The 15,552-nt window shown below is 42.0% G+C and overlaps 1 protein-coding gene across 4 annotated transcripts in view; it reads left to right on the top strand.

The window, feature by feature from the left end:
- The window catches only part of CARMIL1 (capping protein regulator and myosin 1 linker 1), a 217,630-nt gene that overhangs the window by 130,225 nt on the left and 71,853 nt on the right, over nt 1-15,552 (top strand). For all 4 annotated transcript variants that reach the window (XM_054164475.1, XM_054164473.1, XM_054164474.1 and 1 more), the window contains 4 exons: nt 2,785-2,862; nt 2,978-3,054; nt 3,952-4,056; nt 11,815-11,884. In XM_054164475.1, coding sequence (XP_054020450.1) covers nt 2,785-2,862; nt 2,978-3,054; nt 3,952-4,056; nt 11,815-11,884 — 330 coding nt within the window. The remainder of the gene's footprint in view (nt 1-2,784; nt 2,863-2,977; nt 3,055-3,951; nt 4,057-11,814; nt 11,885-15,552) is intronic.

The following is a 15,552-nucleotide window of genomic DNA, read 5'->3' as shown; positions in this document are numbered from 1 at the left end:
AAGCATTTTCTTCTCATTTGAGAGTTAAGGAATGGATGCTTTTAATTAATTGCTGAAAGAATCCTAGAACAGCTTGAGTTGGAGGGGACCTTAAATGTTGTCTATTTCCAACCCCCGCTGTCTTGGTCAGGGACACTTCCCCTTAGACCAGGCTGCTCGAAGCCTCATCCAGCCTGCTCTTAAACACCTCCAGGAGTGAGGCATCCACAACTTCTCCGGGAAATCTGTTTTTAGTGTCTCACCACCCTCATAATAAAGAACCTCTTCCTAATGGCTAATCTAAATTTACTATGCTCTAGTTTAAAACCATTGTCCCTTGTCCTGTCACCACATGCCCTTATAAAAAGTCCCTCTCCAGCTTTCCTGTAGGGCCCCTTCGTGTACTGGAAGGCCTCTATAAGGTCTCCCTGCAGCCTTCTCTTCTCCAGGCTGAACAACCCCAACTCTGTCAGCATGTCCTTGTAGTAGAGGTGCTCCAGCCCTCCTCTAAACCCTGTCCAAGAGATCCATGTCCTTCTTATATAGGGGGTTCTAGTGCTAACCCAAATACTCCAGGTAGGGTCTCAAAAGAGTGGAGTGGAGGGGCAGAATCACCTCCCTTCAACTTCTGGCTGCGCATCTTTCGATGTAGCCCAGGATACAGTTGGCTTTTTGGGCTGCCAGCACACATTGAGGGCTCATGTGAAGTACCTCATCAACCAGCACCCCAGGCTTTCCCCTGCAGGTCTGCTCTCAATCCACTCATCATTCAGTTTGTATTTGTGCTTGAGTTTACCTTGACCCAGGTGCAGGAACTTGCACTTTTTGCCTTGTTGAACCTCATGAGGTTGGTATGGACCCACATTGCCAGCCTGTCAAGGTCTCTCTGGATGGTATCCCTTCCCCTCCTGCTTGTTGATTGCTTGGTGTCATCAGCAAATTTGGTGAGGGTGCACTCAATCCCACGGTCTTTGTCACCAACAAAGACATTGAAAGGCAAAGCTACTTTGATAAGAAAAGAATGTTTTGATCTCTACTCTTCAGTGTATGGCCAGAGAACTGAATTGCCCAAATGACATCATTTTTGTTCACGCTTTTAGTCCTTGGTTTCTAATGACAAATTAGAAAGCCGCAAGTGCGCCACTTGTTTCAGTGGCCTTATTATGCTCCCTGAGTTCTATTTGAAAGTTACACAACACAATTGAGAGTACTCATCATATTTTTGGTGGTAACTGTATTACAAATTATTATATTTTTTGGAAGGTTGGAAAAAAAAATATTTCTTTTGACTTGGAGAGACTTAGTTTCTGATTTTCATTGGTTTTGACTGTATAAATAAACTTATTCACCTCCCTCACACACGCTGTTGAAGCTCATGACTCTTTGAAGACTGTAATCACTTTAAAAATTATTTTGTTTAGTGTAGCAAGATGCAGGTCTGTTTTCTTCATAACAAAATCAGCTTAGTTCTTAATTTGTATGTGCTGACTTTTAGATTGGTAAATCTGCATTTCTCGCTCACATCAAAGTTGTGCGCGTGAGTCAGGTTTTGAATTCTTTAAAATAGGCAAGACTGGAATCATCTAATCCTGTCATCTGATGTGGAGTCAGACGTGGCTGTGACTTTTTCCTCAAATGTCTTACTAGTTTCAGTTTCACCAGCACATTCAAAAGACTAGTCTTTTCAGACAGAAGAGGTGGGCGATTCAGTGGGATGAGGATTTGAAAGGTAGCAAACAGTTAAATGTAAACAAAGGCACAGTGAATTACTCTTTGGGGGAATAACAAAGCACATGGCATAAAAACTAACAGAAAAATGAAACATACTGCTTTGATAAGCAGTGTTTAAAGAAATCCAATGTCTACCTATCCAATGTCTACCTATCCAATGTATTTTAAGGGACATAAATATGAATGCTTGGGGGGGCTTTTATTAGCCTCTCAGAGAAAAGAGATACAATTCAAGCTTATTAATAGTGAGATCTCTTAATCAGTGGAACAGTTTTCCAACAGGAATAAGGAAACCCTGTTGTTTAGTAGTTCATTTTAACCCTAGCATATCACAGGTGTTTTTTAAATCTGAGACCTTCCCTGCACTCTAGGTAGAGGGGCTGAATGACCTAATTTTTACAAAGGTGAATCTATTTTAGAACACTACTATCTGTTTGGCTGGATTCCATCTTTCTGTGAATTAGGTCATACTTTTATCTTTCTCTGCTGCACTCTGAAACTCAAAAAAGCCCCAGAACAAACCAGCACATAGTAAGAAGTTTCACATACACTAACATTTACAGGACATATCCTATGGAGTACTGAAGCTATTAATATTAAAATCTTCAGAATTGTTCTGTATTCTCCCTTAGACATCTAATGCACTGCTGGTACTAAGAAACAACCACGGGCTTCAGACACAAATTAGTTGCTTCCCTCATGCTTTCAGGGGCTAGCTTAGACGTACAAACCAATTAGCCTTTCTGAAATGTAACAGAAATCTATGTGACATTCCCAGTTATTTCTAACTAAATTAATTATCATTTGCTGGGAAAGTGAATTGCAAGGTAACTCCAGACTTATGCATTGTTTGGTAAATGAAGCTGAGCACCACTTTCTTCCCTGTTATTTTAAAAAATTATAGCCTTCAAAAGTAAAAGAGGTTGTATTGATTAGGGGAAGAGAAGGTTCAGACACAGCTCTTGCAGTGCAGGTTGAAAGGCTGAAATAATGAGAAGCAGCACTTCGGTAATTGGTGTCATAATATAGAAATTAACATGGATAATTCTTTTCTTTTTTCTCCATTAATTACAGAGCTTGTACAATTTTTTGGCCCAGCCAAATGCCATTGCTCACCTGGATTTATCCAACACGGAGTGTGCACTAGATATGGTAAAGATATTTTTTTTTGTGGAGGTTCAAATACCAGGCAAACTCCCTACCTTCTATCCTCAGTTATTTTTCTGGGCACACATAAAGTAACATCAATTTTCTCTGTTTAAACTAGGTATGTGGAGCCCTCCTTCGTGGTTGTCTTCAGCATTTAGCTGTCCTTAGCCTCTCTAGGACTCTTTTCTCTCACAGGTACAGTTTAAATGTCATTACTCTCAGCTCCTGCAATAATTTGGTTAGGAATATCTTGCTGTCATGTTGCACCTTTCTTTTTAAGAAGAAATTAAAAACTTTGTAGAAGTCTTCATGCTCTATGAAATAGGTATTATTTATTCCATGCAAAACAGTTTCTTTCTCTCTTTGCTGTAAAATAAGCTACCTTGTCTAATACTTTTTTTTGTGATATTGATGCAGTGGAAAGTCTATATATATATCTTTTGTCTCTAAGGCATAGCATCAGGCTTTGAAGTCTGAGTGACAGCTCTAAATCTGTTTTTTAAAGTGTGTATTTTTCATGATTTGATGAAGGTTACAAATCCCATTTTTCTTTTTTTGTCCTTTTCTGGAAGGAAATCCATTTAAAAGTCTTTGAGACTGAACATTGGTGTTATAGAATACTTGCATTGCAGGAATTAGCCTCAGTTTTCGTCCTATCAGTTTCTTGGGACCTTATCAGAGATGATACCTAACTTAAGCTAAGCTACTCCAGCACTGAGTAACTATTTCTAGTGGTGAAAAGGCAATTTCCAGGGTTTGGTAATACCCTGTTTGATTTTTTTTTCTGCTCATAAGTACATTCACTGTTAACCAGACCTCAACAGTCATTCTTTGTAGTTCCAAACAGAAGCTAGATAATAATGTCTTCTCTGCAGCAGTGCAGAAGAGCTGCATCTGAGGACTGTTTGTTGAAACAACATTTTGATGACATTATATTTCTAAACTAATTGAGAGCTCCTGATTACAGAGATGTTGAAGGTAGTGCAAATTAAACCTCTAAAAGATCATTACAGTTCTGATGGCTTACATTCACTATTTATTGGAACAAGGAGTGTCTAGATGCTGCTTCTTAATGAATTTGTTTACTTACAGAAAAGGAAAAGAAGTCCCTCCCTCCTTCAAACAGTTTTTCAGCAGCTCACTTGCTTTGATGCAGATTAATCTTTCGGGAACTAAACTCCCTCCTGAGCCTCTAAAGTAAGAATTTAATTTCATTTCCTCCTATTGCCTGAAACCTGCTTTGCATTGTTATTATGTGAGTGAGGGGAAAAGGTTTTTATGATTTTTGTTTTGTTTTGCTTTTCCATTGTACCTTATTGATATTGATCACACATTCAGAAATACGGTTTCCATCTCGCAGCTGAGAATATTAATCCTATTTTTTTTCTGTGAGAATGTCACAGCTGGTTAGCTTCCAGTGACATTTTTTGTGTGTGATGTATTTCTTTGTGGCTTACAAACAAAACTGTTTGCTTCACAGTAGAATGGGATTATGTACTTGCGTGAGTGCTATTCCTTTGAGGCTGCGGTATTTCAAGGACCATTATGAAACTGAACCTCTTGCAATGCCTGGGAAGTGAGACCTATTGCACAGAGCTTTGCCTTCATGTTAGGGGGAGAGATGATGGCAGCAGTTTCTAGGAATTCTAAGTGCAATGCATCTCTTTGCTGTATGTCACCCATCCTGTGGCTAATGGGTTCTGGTGATATAGATTGTAATGCAGGCTGAGGGAAACTGTGTAATGCCCTTCATTCTATGTGCAGTTTTGAACTGTTTTGAAAGGGTATATCTAGATAGATAGGTGATTCTGTGATTTTTGGCAGAATCCTTTTGTGTATTAGGTTAAAATAAAAACAAGGCTCTTTCCAGAGTGTCAACTTGGTAACTAATATTCATTAAAACATACATAACCCTAACTGTACTAGACATCTGGATGCGTTCACTAACTAATTTGGGAGCACACCTCCAAAATCCTAATCTGAACACAGATACGGATATATATGTGCTTGTATGTATACTTGTGTGGTTAGGAGCTTGCCTCCTAAGGGAGAACAGGGAAGGGAAGTGGGCAGTAGCTAATGAAGGGGAGCTGATTGCAAAATCAGAGATGTGGGATAAAGAGCACTTAATGAGTACCAGATGAAAAGTTTTTGAGAGCAATCTGGGGGAAACTAAGGGAGAGAAAAGTGGCAAGTGCCATGCAGGAAAGAGTTATGTATGTTGTTTTGGGATACTTTTTCTTAATGCAAGTTGACATTGGAGAGGATAATACAATACAAGCTTAAGTAAGATGCACTCAACTGAAATCAATATTTACCTACAGGAGCCCATCGCTTTTTCTCTTTCTGTTTGGTGTGGTGCTCTTGGTTACTGTCTTGTGTGCTTAGATTTTGCTAGGGTTAGGAAGGTAAGGTACTGATATGTTTTCAAACAGAAAGTGATTACTGAGAAACACATTGGCTGATACTAATTAATTTAGAGCTTTTGATGCTGTGGTGGAGGGCACCAGGGAGCTGTATTTAACAAAGCGAAAGTGTCAGTGCTATAGTAATGAAAGAATGCTGTGAGAGTGCATGTGCCTACACAGATTAGGAAAGGTGAGAAAGCTAAGGTTCATATTTAGCTCTTTTCCTTGGCATGTTGAGTATCTCCTGTAGTGTGAGGAGTTTTGGCAGGTGAGTGCTTTACAGATGTCTGTGCTCAGAGAAAATATTACTATATTAATTTATTGCTAACACTTTTGACCCCATGATCTGCCAGGTGTGCAGCAAATGGGATCTTACTAGTCCTTTTCAGCCAAAATGATCTGTATTAGCTAATGATCTGTTTAAGCTAATCTGGCACAATTTGACTGAATTGAATTAGAGGGAGTTGTATGACTGGTGTTGGTGGAAGTAGAGAGGCAGTTATCGGTAGCGTAGGATGAGCTAAGAGCAGGAATTTTTCATGGGCACAGAGAGCTACAGAAAGTATCTGTCCAGAGTCCATCTGGACATGAGTTATTTCAGTGTCCATGTTACTCTCAGTTGGCTAGCATTTCAGCATGGGCTTCTTTAGTTTTGTTTAGGTGGCAGCCCTAAGAGGTAGGACAGCGATCTTAATACTTTTTAGCAGCTTCCTTGTGTTTCTTCCTCTGGCCTGAATTTTTCCCTCAGTCTGAGCCGAGTGTATTTCACAACAGTACAGAGAGCTATGACATGCAGTAGACCTTCCTTTTCCTCTCAAACTCTGTGTGGCTTGACCAATACACTTCAAAAGTGGCTAAACTTCCTGGTAGAAGTTAATCTGGTGTTAAAAGGCCTGAGCATGTGCTATATCCCAATGTAGTTGCTTAGCATTTTGGTCTTTACTGCAAGAAATGACAAAACGCCTACAGAGCAATCAAGATCATAGGATTTGTTAAAGACAAGAAGACAGAAACACCTTTTCTTTTTTTCAGACAGACTTATTTGTCATTGGCAAGATTGCAGTAGCACAAGAGGTGATTTCTAGAAGGAAAAATAAAAATTACACAGTCTACAATTGACAGTACTTCTTTAGCATCTTCCATCAGTGTATGTCCAAAAGTTGCTCAAAATGTGGGCCTTGAAGTTGTCCTGTGACAAAGGAGAAAATCCTGGATTGTGTCCATGAACCAGAGGTCCCTGAGTTGGATGTGTGATTCAAGATCAAACCTCCATACAGAAAAATAACACAGAAAACATGCAAGTACCTGACAGCTTGAGTTCCAAATTCCCTTGATTAATTGTCATTTGATTTCTTTCTTACCAATTTCTTTCTTACCAACCAGAGGGACCTTGCCAGGGTGGACAGATGGGCAGAGTCCAAGGGCATAAGATTGAACACATCCATGTGCCAGGTTCTACACTTTGGCCACAACAACCCCAGGCAGTGCTACAGGCTGGGGTCAGAGTGGCTGAGAGCAGCCAGGCAGAAAGGGACCTGGGGGTACTGGTTAATCATAGGCTGAACACGAGCCATCAGTGTGCCCACGTGGCCAAGAAGGCCAATGGCATCCTGGCCTGCATCAGGAACAGTGTGGCCAGCAGGAGCAGGGAGGTCATTCTGCCCTGTACTCAGCACTGCTGAGGCCACACCTGGAGTCCTGTGTTCAGTTCTGGGCTCCTCAGTTTAAGAAGGACATCGAGACTCTTGAATGTGCCCAGAGAAGGGCAACAAAGCTGGGGAGGGGTCTGAAGCACAAGCCCTATGAGGAGAGGCTGAGGGAGCTGGGGTTGCTTAGCCTGGAGAAGAGGAGGCTCAGGGGAGACCTTCTTGCTCTCTCCAACTCCCTGAAGGGAGGTTGTAGCCAGGTGGGGGTTGGTCTCTTCTCCCAGGCACCCAGCACCAGAACAAGAGGACACAGTCTCAGGCTGTGCCAGGGGAGGTTTAGGCTCAAGGTGAGGACAAAATTCTTCCCAGAAAGAGTAACTGGCCCTTGGAATGTGCTGCCCAGGGAGGTGGTGGAGCCACCATCACTGGAGGTGTTCAAAAAAGGATTGGATGAGGCACTTGGAGCCATGGTTTAGTTGTCAGGAGGTGTTAAGGATTAGGTTGGTCTTGATGGTCTCTGAGGTCTTTTCCAGCCTCGTTGATTCTGTGGCTCTACCCAGTGAAGATGTGAGAGGAGAAAGAGAGGAGAGAGACATAATATAATAGATGGGTAAGACAACTTCTCTTTGAGTTATGAACTTACTTCATTATTTCCACTACCTGCACTTCAGACAGAGATTAACTTTTGCTGAGCAATAGCACTGCAGTAGCCAAACCCCTTCCCCAGACTTGGTGGGATTTGCAATGGTTCTTATGCCAACAGTTTTTGCTCACTCATGAATTTCATGGAATCACTTAGTTTCTTATCTCAACACAGAGACCACCTTGTTTTCAAAACAAGGTAGCTTGCAGTCCAAACCCCACCAGTTCATCACAGGCACTGTATTAGGTTTTGAGTTCTGTGTACAATGAAAAAACAAAAAGCCCTTAAAGATGCTGTCTTGGTCTGGTGGAAGGTGTCCCTGCCCATGGCAAGGGGGGGTGGAACTACAGCATAGAATCACCAGAGCTGGAAATGGCCTCTGAAGGTCATCTAGTTTAACCCCCCTGCCTCCTTCCCCAACCCCCCTCCATCTTCCCAAGGCAGCTCCTGCTCCCTCTAACACCATCCTCCCCCCTGCCTAAGCAGCTCCTGCTCCACCACCACCATTCCTGCAGCCATCCCAGAGCCTGGGGCAAGACCCTCACCAGCCAAGACAGCATCCAGAGGAGCTCAGCCCCAGTGAGGAGCCCCAGCCAGCACCCATGGATGGTATTGGAGTAGTCAGCAATGTTGGCCCTAACAACCGGGGGGCCAGCAGGCCCCCCGGCCTTTGTAGTCACCACCACCAACACCCGGTGTGCACCATGGGCACTCACCAGTGATGAGAGGAGGATCCCTAGCCCAGATGGGCTCAGCTTAGGGCTGCTGCCCTTCCTGGGGGGGATTAAATAGGGGAGTGGGTGGGGAGGGCCAAGTGGCCACACCTGGGGTGGGAGGAGACTCCAAGAGAGCCCAGGTGCTGTGGGTTTGAGGGGAAAAGGGGGAAATGGGGTGGGTGGGGTGGCGAAGGGGCAGGCTGTGACAGCTGAGTTGTTGAGAAAGAATGGAGGTTACAATAACAAGAGGGCCAATGGCATCCTAGCCTGTATTAGGAATAGTGTGGCCAGCAGGAGCAGGGAGGTCATTGTGCCCCTGTCCTCTGCACTGGTTAGGCCACACCTTGAGTACTGTGTCCAGTTCTGGGCCCCTCAGTTTAAGAAGGACATCGAGACACTTGAACGTGTCCAGAGAAGGGCAACAAGGCTGGGGAGAGGCCTTGAGCACAGCCCTGTGAGGAGAGGCTGAGGGAGCTGGGATTGTTTAGCCTGGAGAAGAGAAGGCTCAGGGGTGACCTCATTGCCCTCTACAACTACCCGAAAGGTGGTTGTAGACAGGAAGGGGTTGGTCTCTTCTCCCAGGCAACCAGCACCAGAACAAGGGGACACAGTCTCAAGCTGCGCCAGGGGAGGTTTAGACTCGAGGTGAGGAGAAAGTTCTTCACTGAGCGAGTCGTTCGTCATTGGAATGGGCTGCCCAGGGAGGTGGTGGAGTCGCTGTCCCTGGAGGTGTTCAAGGGGAGATTGGACGTGGCACTTGGTGCCATGGTCTAGTTGTGGGGTCTGTTGGGACAGGTTGGACTTGATGATCCTTGGGGTCTCTTCCAACCTTAGTTATACAGTGATACTGTGATACTGTAACTTCCTTTAGATCAACAGTCATGGTGTGCTACCTGAAAGGTGGTTATAACCAGGAAGGGGTTGGTCTCTTCTCTCTAGCAATCAGCACCAGAACAAGGGGACACAGTCTCAAGCTGCACCAGGGGAAGTTTAGGCTTGAGGTGAGGAGAAAGTTCTTCACCGAGTGAGTCGTTCGTCATTGGAATGGGCTGCCCAGGGAGGTGGTGGAGTCACCATCCCTGGAGGTGTTCAAGAGGGGATTGGACGTGGCGCTCGGTGCCATGGTCTAGTCATGAGGTCTGTGGTGACAGGTTGGACTCGATGATCTTTGAGGTCTCTTCCAACCTTGGTGATACTGTGATACTGTGTTTAATTGCATATGCTAACTCAGCAAGTTTAAAGATGCTGCTTAATGAGTGCAGCCAGCTGAGGAGATGAATTTGTTAATTCAAGCCTTTCATAGAATCACACAGAATCACAGAATGGTCTGGGTTGGAAGGGACCTCCAAAGGTCATCTAGTCCAACCCTTTCTGCAGTAAGCAGGGCATCCTCAACTAGATCAGGTTGTCCAGAGCTCTGTCAAGCTCCACTTTGAATATCTACAAGGATGGGGTCCCAACCACCTCCCTGGGCAACCTGTTTCAGTGTTTTACTACCCTTATGGTAAAGAACTTGTTCCTGACATCCAATCTAAATTTTCTCTTCTCTGATTTGAAGCCATTGCCCCTCATCCTATCACTATGGGCCTTTGTAAATATTCTCTCTCTCTTTGGGGTAGAGGTTTGCTAGTAAAGATCTTCTGTGAGGATGCCACATAATGGTTGGAGAAAGGGTGCTTTTAGTTCTTGTACCTAGTGAATATCATTAATGTTCCATCACAACTCAGTCTTTTTTTTGTTTTTCTTGTTGTTGTTGTTGTTCTTTTTCTCTCTTTTTTTTTAACCGAGTTGAGTCAGTTTGTACTCTTTTTTTCCCCCCTTGTTAAAGTGTGTGTTGGCGTTTTTGTTAATTTCTTTTCCTGGTTTAAGTGTATGTTGGCATTTTTGTTCGTTTGCAGGCATTGCCAAAGATTGTATTTTGATCTGTCAGTGCTACAACAAGACAAGTTTCTGATATGCTTCTCATGCAAATGCTAATTACAAGGCCATTTTTTTTTTGCCTTTTTCATCTAGCACAGTTGTCAAGACCTTTCCACATCTTGCCATATGTGTGACAGCAGCTATGTACAATTATGTCAGCCTTTTGTGCCTTTGAATGCTGGCGATTTTTCATGACAAAAAATTAAGAAACCATGAGATTTTCTTCAGATGAGTTTATAGGAAAGAGGCTGGGACAAGACCAAGCCTTTTTTATTTCCTGTGAAGAGGATCAGTTTGAAGCAGCCCTGTATCTCTTTATGTAATCTACATTTTTCTGTGGTTGCACTGTGTTTTTCTTGTTACCTCAGAATGTTTAGGGAGCTCTCTGTAAAAGTTAGCAGCAGCCAGGCTAACTTTCAATGAAAGTATTTTTGGGAAGGAAACATAGACAAGGAGTGTCTAAAACTTGGTAAAAACTATTGCAGAGATTTGATGTTTGGTTTTTGGTGGTTTGATTTTTTTTCTTTTTTCTTTTTTACAGTCTGTATAAATAGCTTAAGAAGTACATAAGTGCAAGATAGTTGCCTTTTTTAAGAGCAAAGGTCTGATTAAGAGTTATATCTGCAAGGCAGATTTAAATGTGTTTAAATGAAAAACCTCTCCCAGGGCGTGCACATTTTATATATGGCTTTTACACACCACTTGCATAGCAAGTGTGTGGGCAAATGGCTCAGCAAAATGATTTGGTTTGCATCAGTAATTTGGGTTCTGTTGTGTTGCTTTTGGCTGAAATGAAGTTTGAGAAGGAAGTCCTTCTGTTTCTCTGTTCAATTACTAATTCAAAGCAGCATCTATTCTAAAGATACTGGAAGGTATACAGAGATTGTGTTTGCTTCCTAAGACGTGCTGTTGTGCTTTCTGATTTGATGGTATTCATGCAAATGTGATACTAACACTAACTTTTATATGTGAGAACAAACTTCTGTAATGCTTTAAAGGTCAGTATATGAAAGACATCATCAGTCATTGCTATACTTGTCTGCCTTTCTGTCTAAAGACAATGGATACCATTGTCTGGGAATATCATTTTGGAATCTGTAAATATTTATTGGGTTGCAGAAGGGGAGAATTGTATGCTACTTGAACACCATCCAGCATTTTTTGAGTGTTAGGGGCACTGTGCCTGGTGGAAGTGGCTGGCTCTGCTGCATCTTGCACATAGGAAAAACCTAATTTTTCCTGAACTTGAAAATCAGAGTTAGGGTCATACAACAGAACGCTCCTTTTGTAATCATTTGATGCTCTTTGAAGACAAATACTGAAGAAGATTCATCTGTGGTGAATTTAATTAAATGTTGGTATAGCACTAGCTTTGCAATTTATTTATTAGCCTTGCATCCCTGTGGTTTCTAACGCTGCTGGAGTGTTCTAAGTGTGGCAGGTTTCTGCTGCCATTATCATTTAAGCAATAACTGCTCAGCTGGTGTGGTTGTGTTTTGAATGGTTCTTTGCATTATAGGTGTGTTAACCTGTGATCAATTAGGTGATGATGTAAAGCTGTCTTTTTTCTATTATTTATTTTTATTTTTTTTATAAATGTTTCTAAAATTGATCTTTTTCAGAGCACTTTTATTAGGCCTGGCTTGCAATCACAATCTGAAGGAGGTGTCTTTAGACCTCAGTAGCTGTGAGGTAAGGAATATTTATCAGGATGTGTTCAAAAAATGCAATGATGTGGAGTTAGAGTTCCTGTGAAATCCACTGGGAGAGATACTCTTCCTCTGTAGTAAAAAGTTGTGGGAAAGGCAGAACTCAGAGAAGCATTTATGGTAAAAATAATCTGCTGTGTGTTTCAGCATCCTAAATAATGAGCACAGAGGTTCAAGGCGCCTGATTGGCAAAACCCTCCTTGCAGTGTTTCTGTTCTAGATGCTTGGCAGCTTCTGCTGCTTGGCAGCTTCTCCTTTCTGGTGCTGTGATTACTCAGGACCCCTGCAGCAAGAATTTCCAAGGTGCCTGTATCTGAATGGGTTGCAGGAAGCTGCATGTCCTAGAGGCACATCTGAGGTTTGATTGTCTTCAGAACCAGTGACTGTTTCCACTTCTGCAGGTTTGCTTTTTAACCTTAAGAGAAATTCTACTTTCTTAATCAATTGGTTTAGACCAATAGGGAACTTTGCTAAAAGTTGATTGAAGCATGCCATTAACATAAGAGGCACTCAGCAAATGGTTTTAAATAGCTCAAGAATAAATAAAAACATTTTTGACACTTTGATGTGCTTTATCTTGTTTCCTCTTGCTTCTCTATGCTTTGCTGTGCACTTTGTGCACTCAGGATTGTCCATACTCTTGCAGGATGAAACCTGTGTGGTTGCAGCTTATGATAAAAGGTCAGCTATGACCCTGGTGGAGACAGTGAGGCAAAGTTACATAGAGAACTAGTGGGCTCTTCCAAAAACCGCCATGAACCAGCTTAGTTTGGCTCAGGCTTTCTCTAATTTCCATTTTAAGCTCAAAAAAACCCACTTACTTGTTAAGCAGATCTTTCCATCACTTGAGTATTAACTGCTCTAGAAGTGACTTTCAAATGCAATGGCTTCCCTTTCAGTAGAAAACATGAAATTTGATGAACATGTTGAAGTACAGTAATCCTTGCCTTAGGTTTGTGATTGATTGCTTTTGGAATGTGCACAAATTTCCTTACAAAATAAAAAATGTCATTGTGAATGCATTTCATAGTTTGGTTTTGATATTTTATACTTCTAAAAAATAATATTACTTTGAAGAGCACTGCATGCAAATTCCAAATAGAAAAGCTTTCAAGTCAAGTACACATGTTTCTGACTTCTGAGTAGAGAGATCAGACAGATGATAATTTCTCTTTGAGAGAGGGGGAGGAAAAAGGGAGGAGTGATTAAAGTAACAAAAATAAAGTCCTGTAATCATAACCTTAAATGAATAAATCAATAAAACATAAACACAAGTAATGAGTGTTAAAATTAGCATGTAAATCATCAAGGACTGACAGGAGGGAAAACATTGCCCTTTCATTAAGTAACCCTTGGAATGAGATAAGGAGAAGCCCTTTGAGGGGTGATTAGCTTTATTGGACACCAAAGCACATATGGTCATGGCTGACTCTAATGACAGAAAGGAAGGGGGGGAATTGTGCCCAACTCAGTGTTGCATTCCCAGAGCTGGCTCCTCCAAACTGACAGCACTTCCTTAGATCCTTCCCTCAACATTTTTTCACATCGCTGAGCTTTATCCATTCTCATGTGCTTTGGAAAGAAGTTATGCTTCCACCATGAAGGGACGTATGTGCCAGAATCTAACTGGAGCCAGTACTGCAGGGTCTTGCTCCACCTCTCCCTGGCCCTCTGAGCTAGGCAGGCTAATCTGTACCCAGCAACAGAGCTATGGGAAGCTTGGAGCCAGTGACCTGCACAACAACCAGTTCCTACAAGCACATGCTTGTTAGAAGGCTAGAAAGCTGATGCCTCAGCTTTGACCCTCATTTTCCTGCATAAGGCAGGCTGTGCTCGACTCCGGAAGGATAAATCTCTCTGTTCCTTCCCTCTCCCACCACTTTCCATTTGCTCCCATAATCTTCTGGTATATTAACACTAAGCTAAATCATTTTACATTGTCCAGTTGTTTTTTATGATGATGATGATTTTTACTATGAAAACTACTTTTTTATTTCTACCTGCTCAGCGCTGATGTATTTCACTCTTTTCCCTTCTGCTTCCCTTAGCTTGGTCACTGTGTAAGTACCCTCCATAGTTTACCTTAATTATTAAAGCAGTAAGCAGCTTTGTTTACCCTTCCCATGTTGGTATCTCATTGAACACGCTTGGCATTTTTAATTGTTGAAGGGTTGTTCCTTATTTTGTGAAAAAGAGCTTCTATTTGTAACTCTCAGAAGTCTGTCAGGAGTAGGAGACACTGCAGATGTTTTGATTGTTTTCATGATCACTGTCCATGTTGACAATTAACCTCAGCTTTTAAAAATATTAAATATCATTTTAATATAGTTGCAACGCATTTCGATCCTAAAAGTTGTCATCACTCTCAGATTAAATAGAGATCACCATTTGTGCACATGAAATGTTGGTGTATTTTAGAGTTTGAGTATAGTTATCAGTACAAGGTTGAAAGCTGCTCCTGAAAAATTGTCCACTTCAACCCTCAAAATATATATAGCACAAGCATTTGGATTCTGTTGTGAGTACAATCACAGAATGTTATGGGTTGGAAGGGATCTGTAGAGATCATCAGGTCCAACCCCCCTGCCAAAGCAGGATCACCTAGGGCAGGCTGCATAGGAATGCATCCAGGTGTATTTTTAATATCTCTGGGAAACGAGATCCCACAACCTCGCTGAGCAGCCTGTTCCAATGCTGTCACCCTTACTGTAAAGAAGTGTCTCCTCATGTTGATGTGGAACCTCATGTGTTCTAGTTTGTACCTATTGTTCCTTGTTCTATCACTGGGCACCACCGAAAAGAGACTGGCACCTTCATCTTGACATCCACCCCTCAGATATTTATAGAAGTTGGTAAAATCCCCTCAACCTTCTCCTCTCAAGACTTAACAGCCCCAGGTCTCCCAGTTTCTCTTCATAGGAGAGACAGAAAACCAACAACTGATCCAAGACAGTATGTGCCAGTTCTGTTGATTCTACAACAATAGATGCCACACTCTGTAAAATGGTTGTCCTGTGGTGGGCCATGCTGAGTGTGCAGCACAGAGCAAAACTGAATCTTACTGGCATGCATACAGCAAAACTACAAATGTTCTTACACAATGTCAGTTGAGTTAAAGTTGCACCATTTTTTTCCCCCCAAATACAGATTTTGATCTGACTTTTCCTTGAGAGGATAGGGTAATGGGTAGATTTTGTATCACTTACACCACCACATGGGACTGACCACCACTTTAAATGCTCAGGCCAGCTTTTTGAGCTGCTTGTTAACCAGTGGCGTATCTCAAACTTTCTAAGAAGTGCCAAATCAAGTCTTTTATTGAAAAGTACTTCTGAGGACATTTGGAGTTTTGTAGGTATAGGATAAGTATAGGATAAAAGAGGCTATTCACAGAAATACCAGCAAGTTGATTCAGAATATTTATACAAGTAAGTCAACAAAGTAAAATGCTACTGATTTTTTATGCACAGGCAGTGAAAAGGCTATTTCATGTTTGAAAGAGGTTTTTGTGCTTTTGAAGCAAGGAAAGCAAAACCAGAAAACACAAAAATTCATTTTTTGTAGACTTTTCCCCCTCTTTTCCTTAAGTCTTTCTGGGGGATCTTGCTAAAGTACCTGAACTACTGAACTACCTGAACAGCTACCTGAAGG

This window comes from Dryobates pubescens, chromosome 9, assembly GCF_014839835.1.
Source record: "Dryobates pubescens isolate bDryPub1 chromosome 9, bDryPub1.pri, whole genome shotgun sequence".
Taxonomy (NCBI): Eukaryota; Metazoa; Chordata; class Aves; order Piciformes; family Picidae; genus Dryobates; species Dryobates pubescens.
Note: the sequence above shows the minus strand (reverse complement) of the source record. Positions and strands in the feature narration are given on the sequence as shown.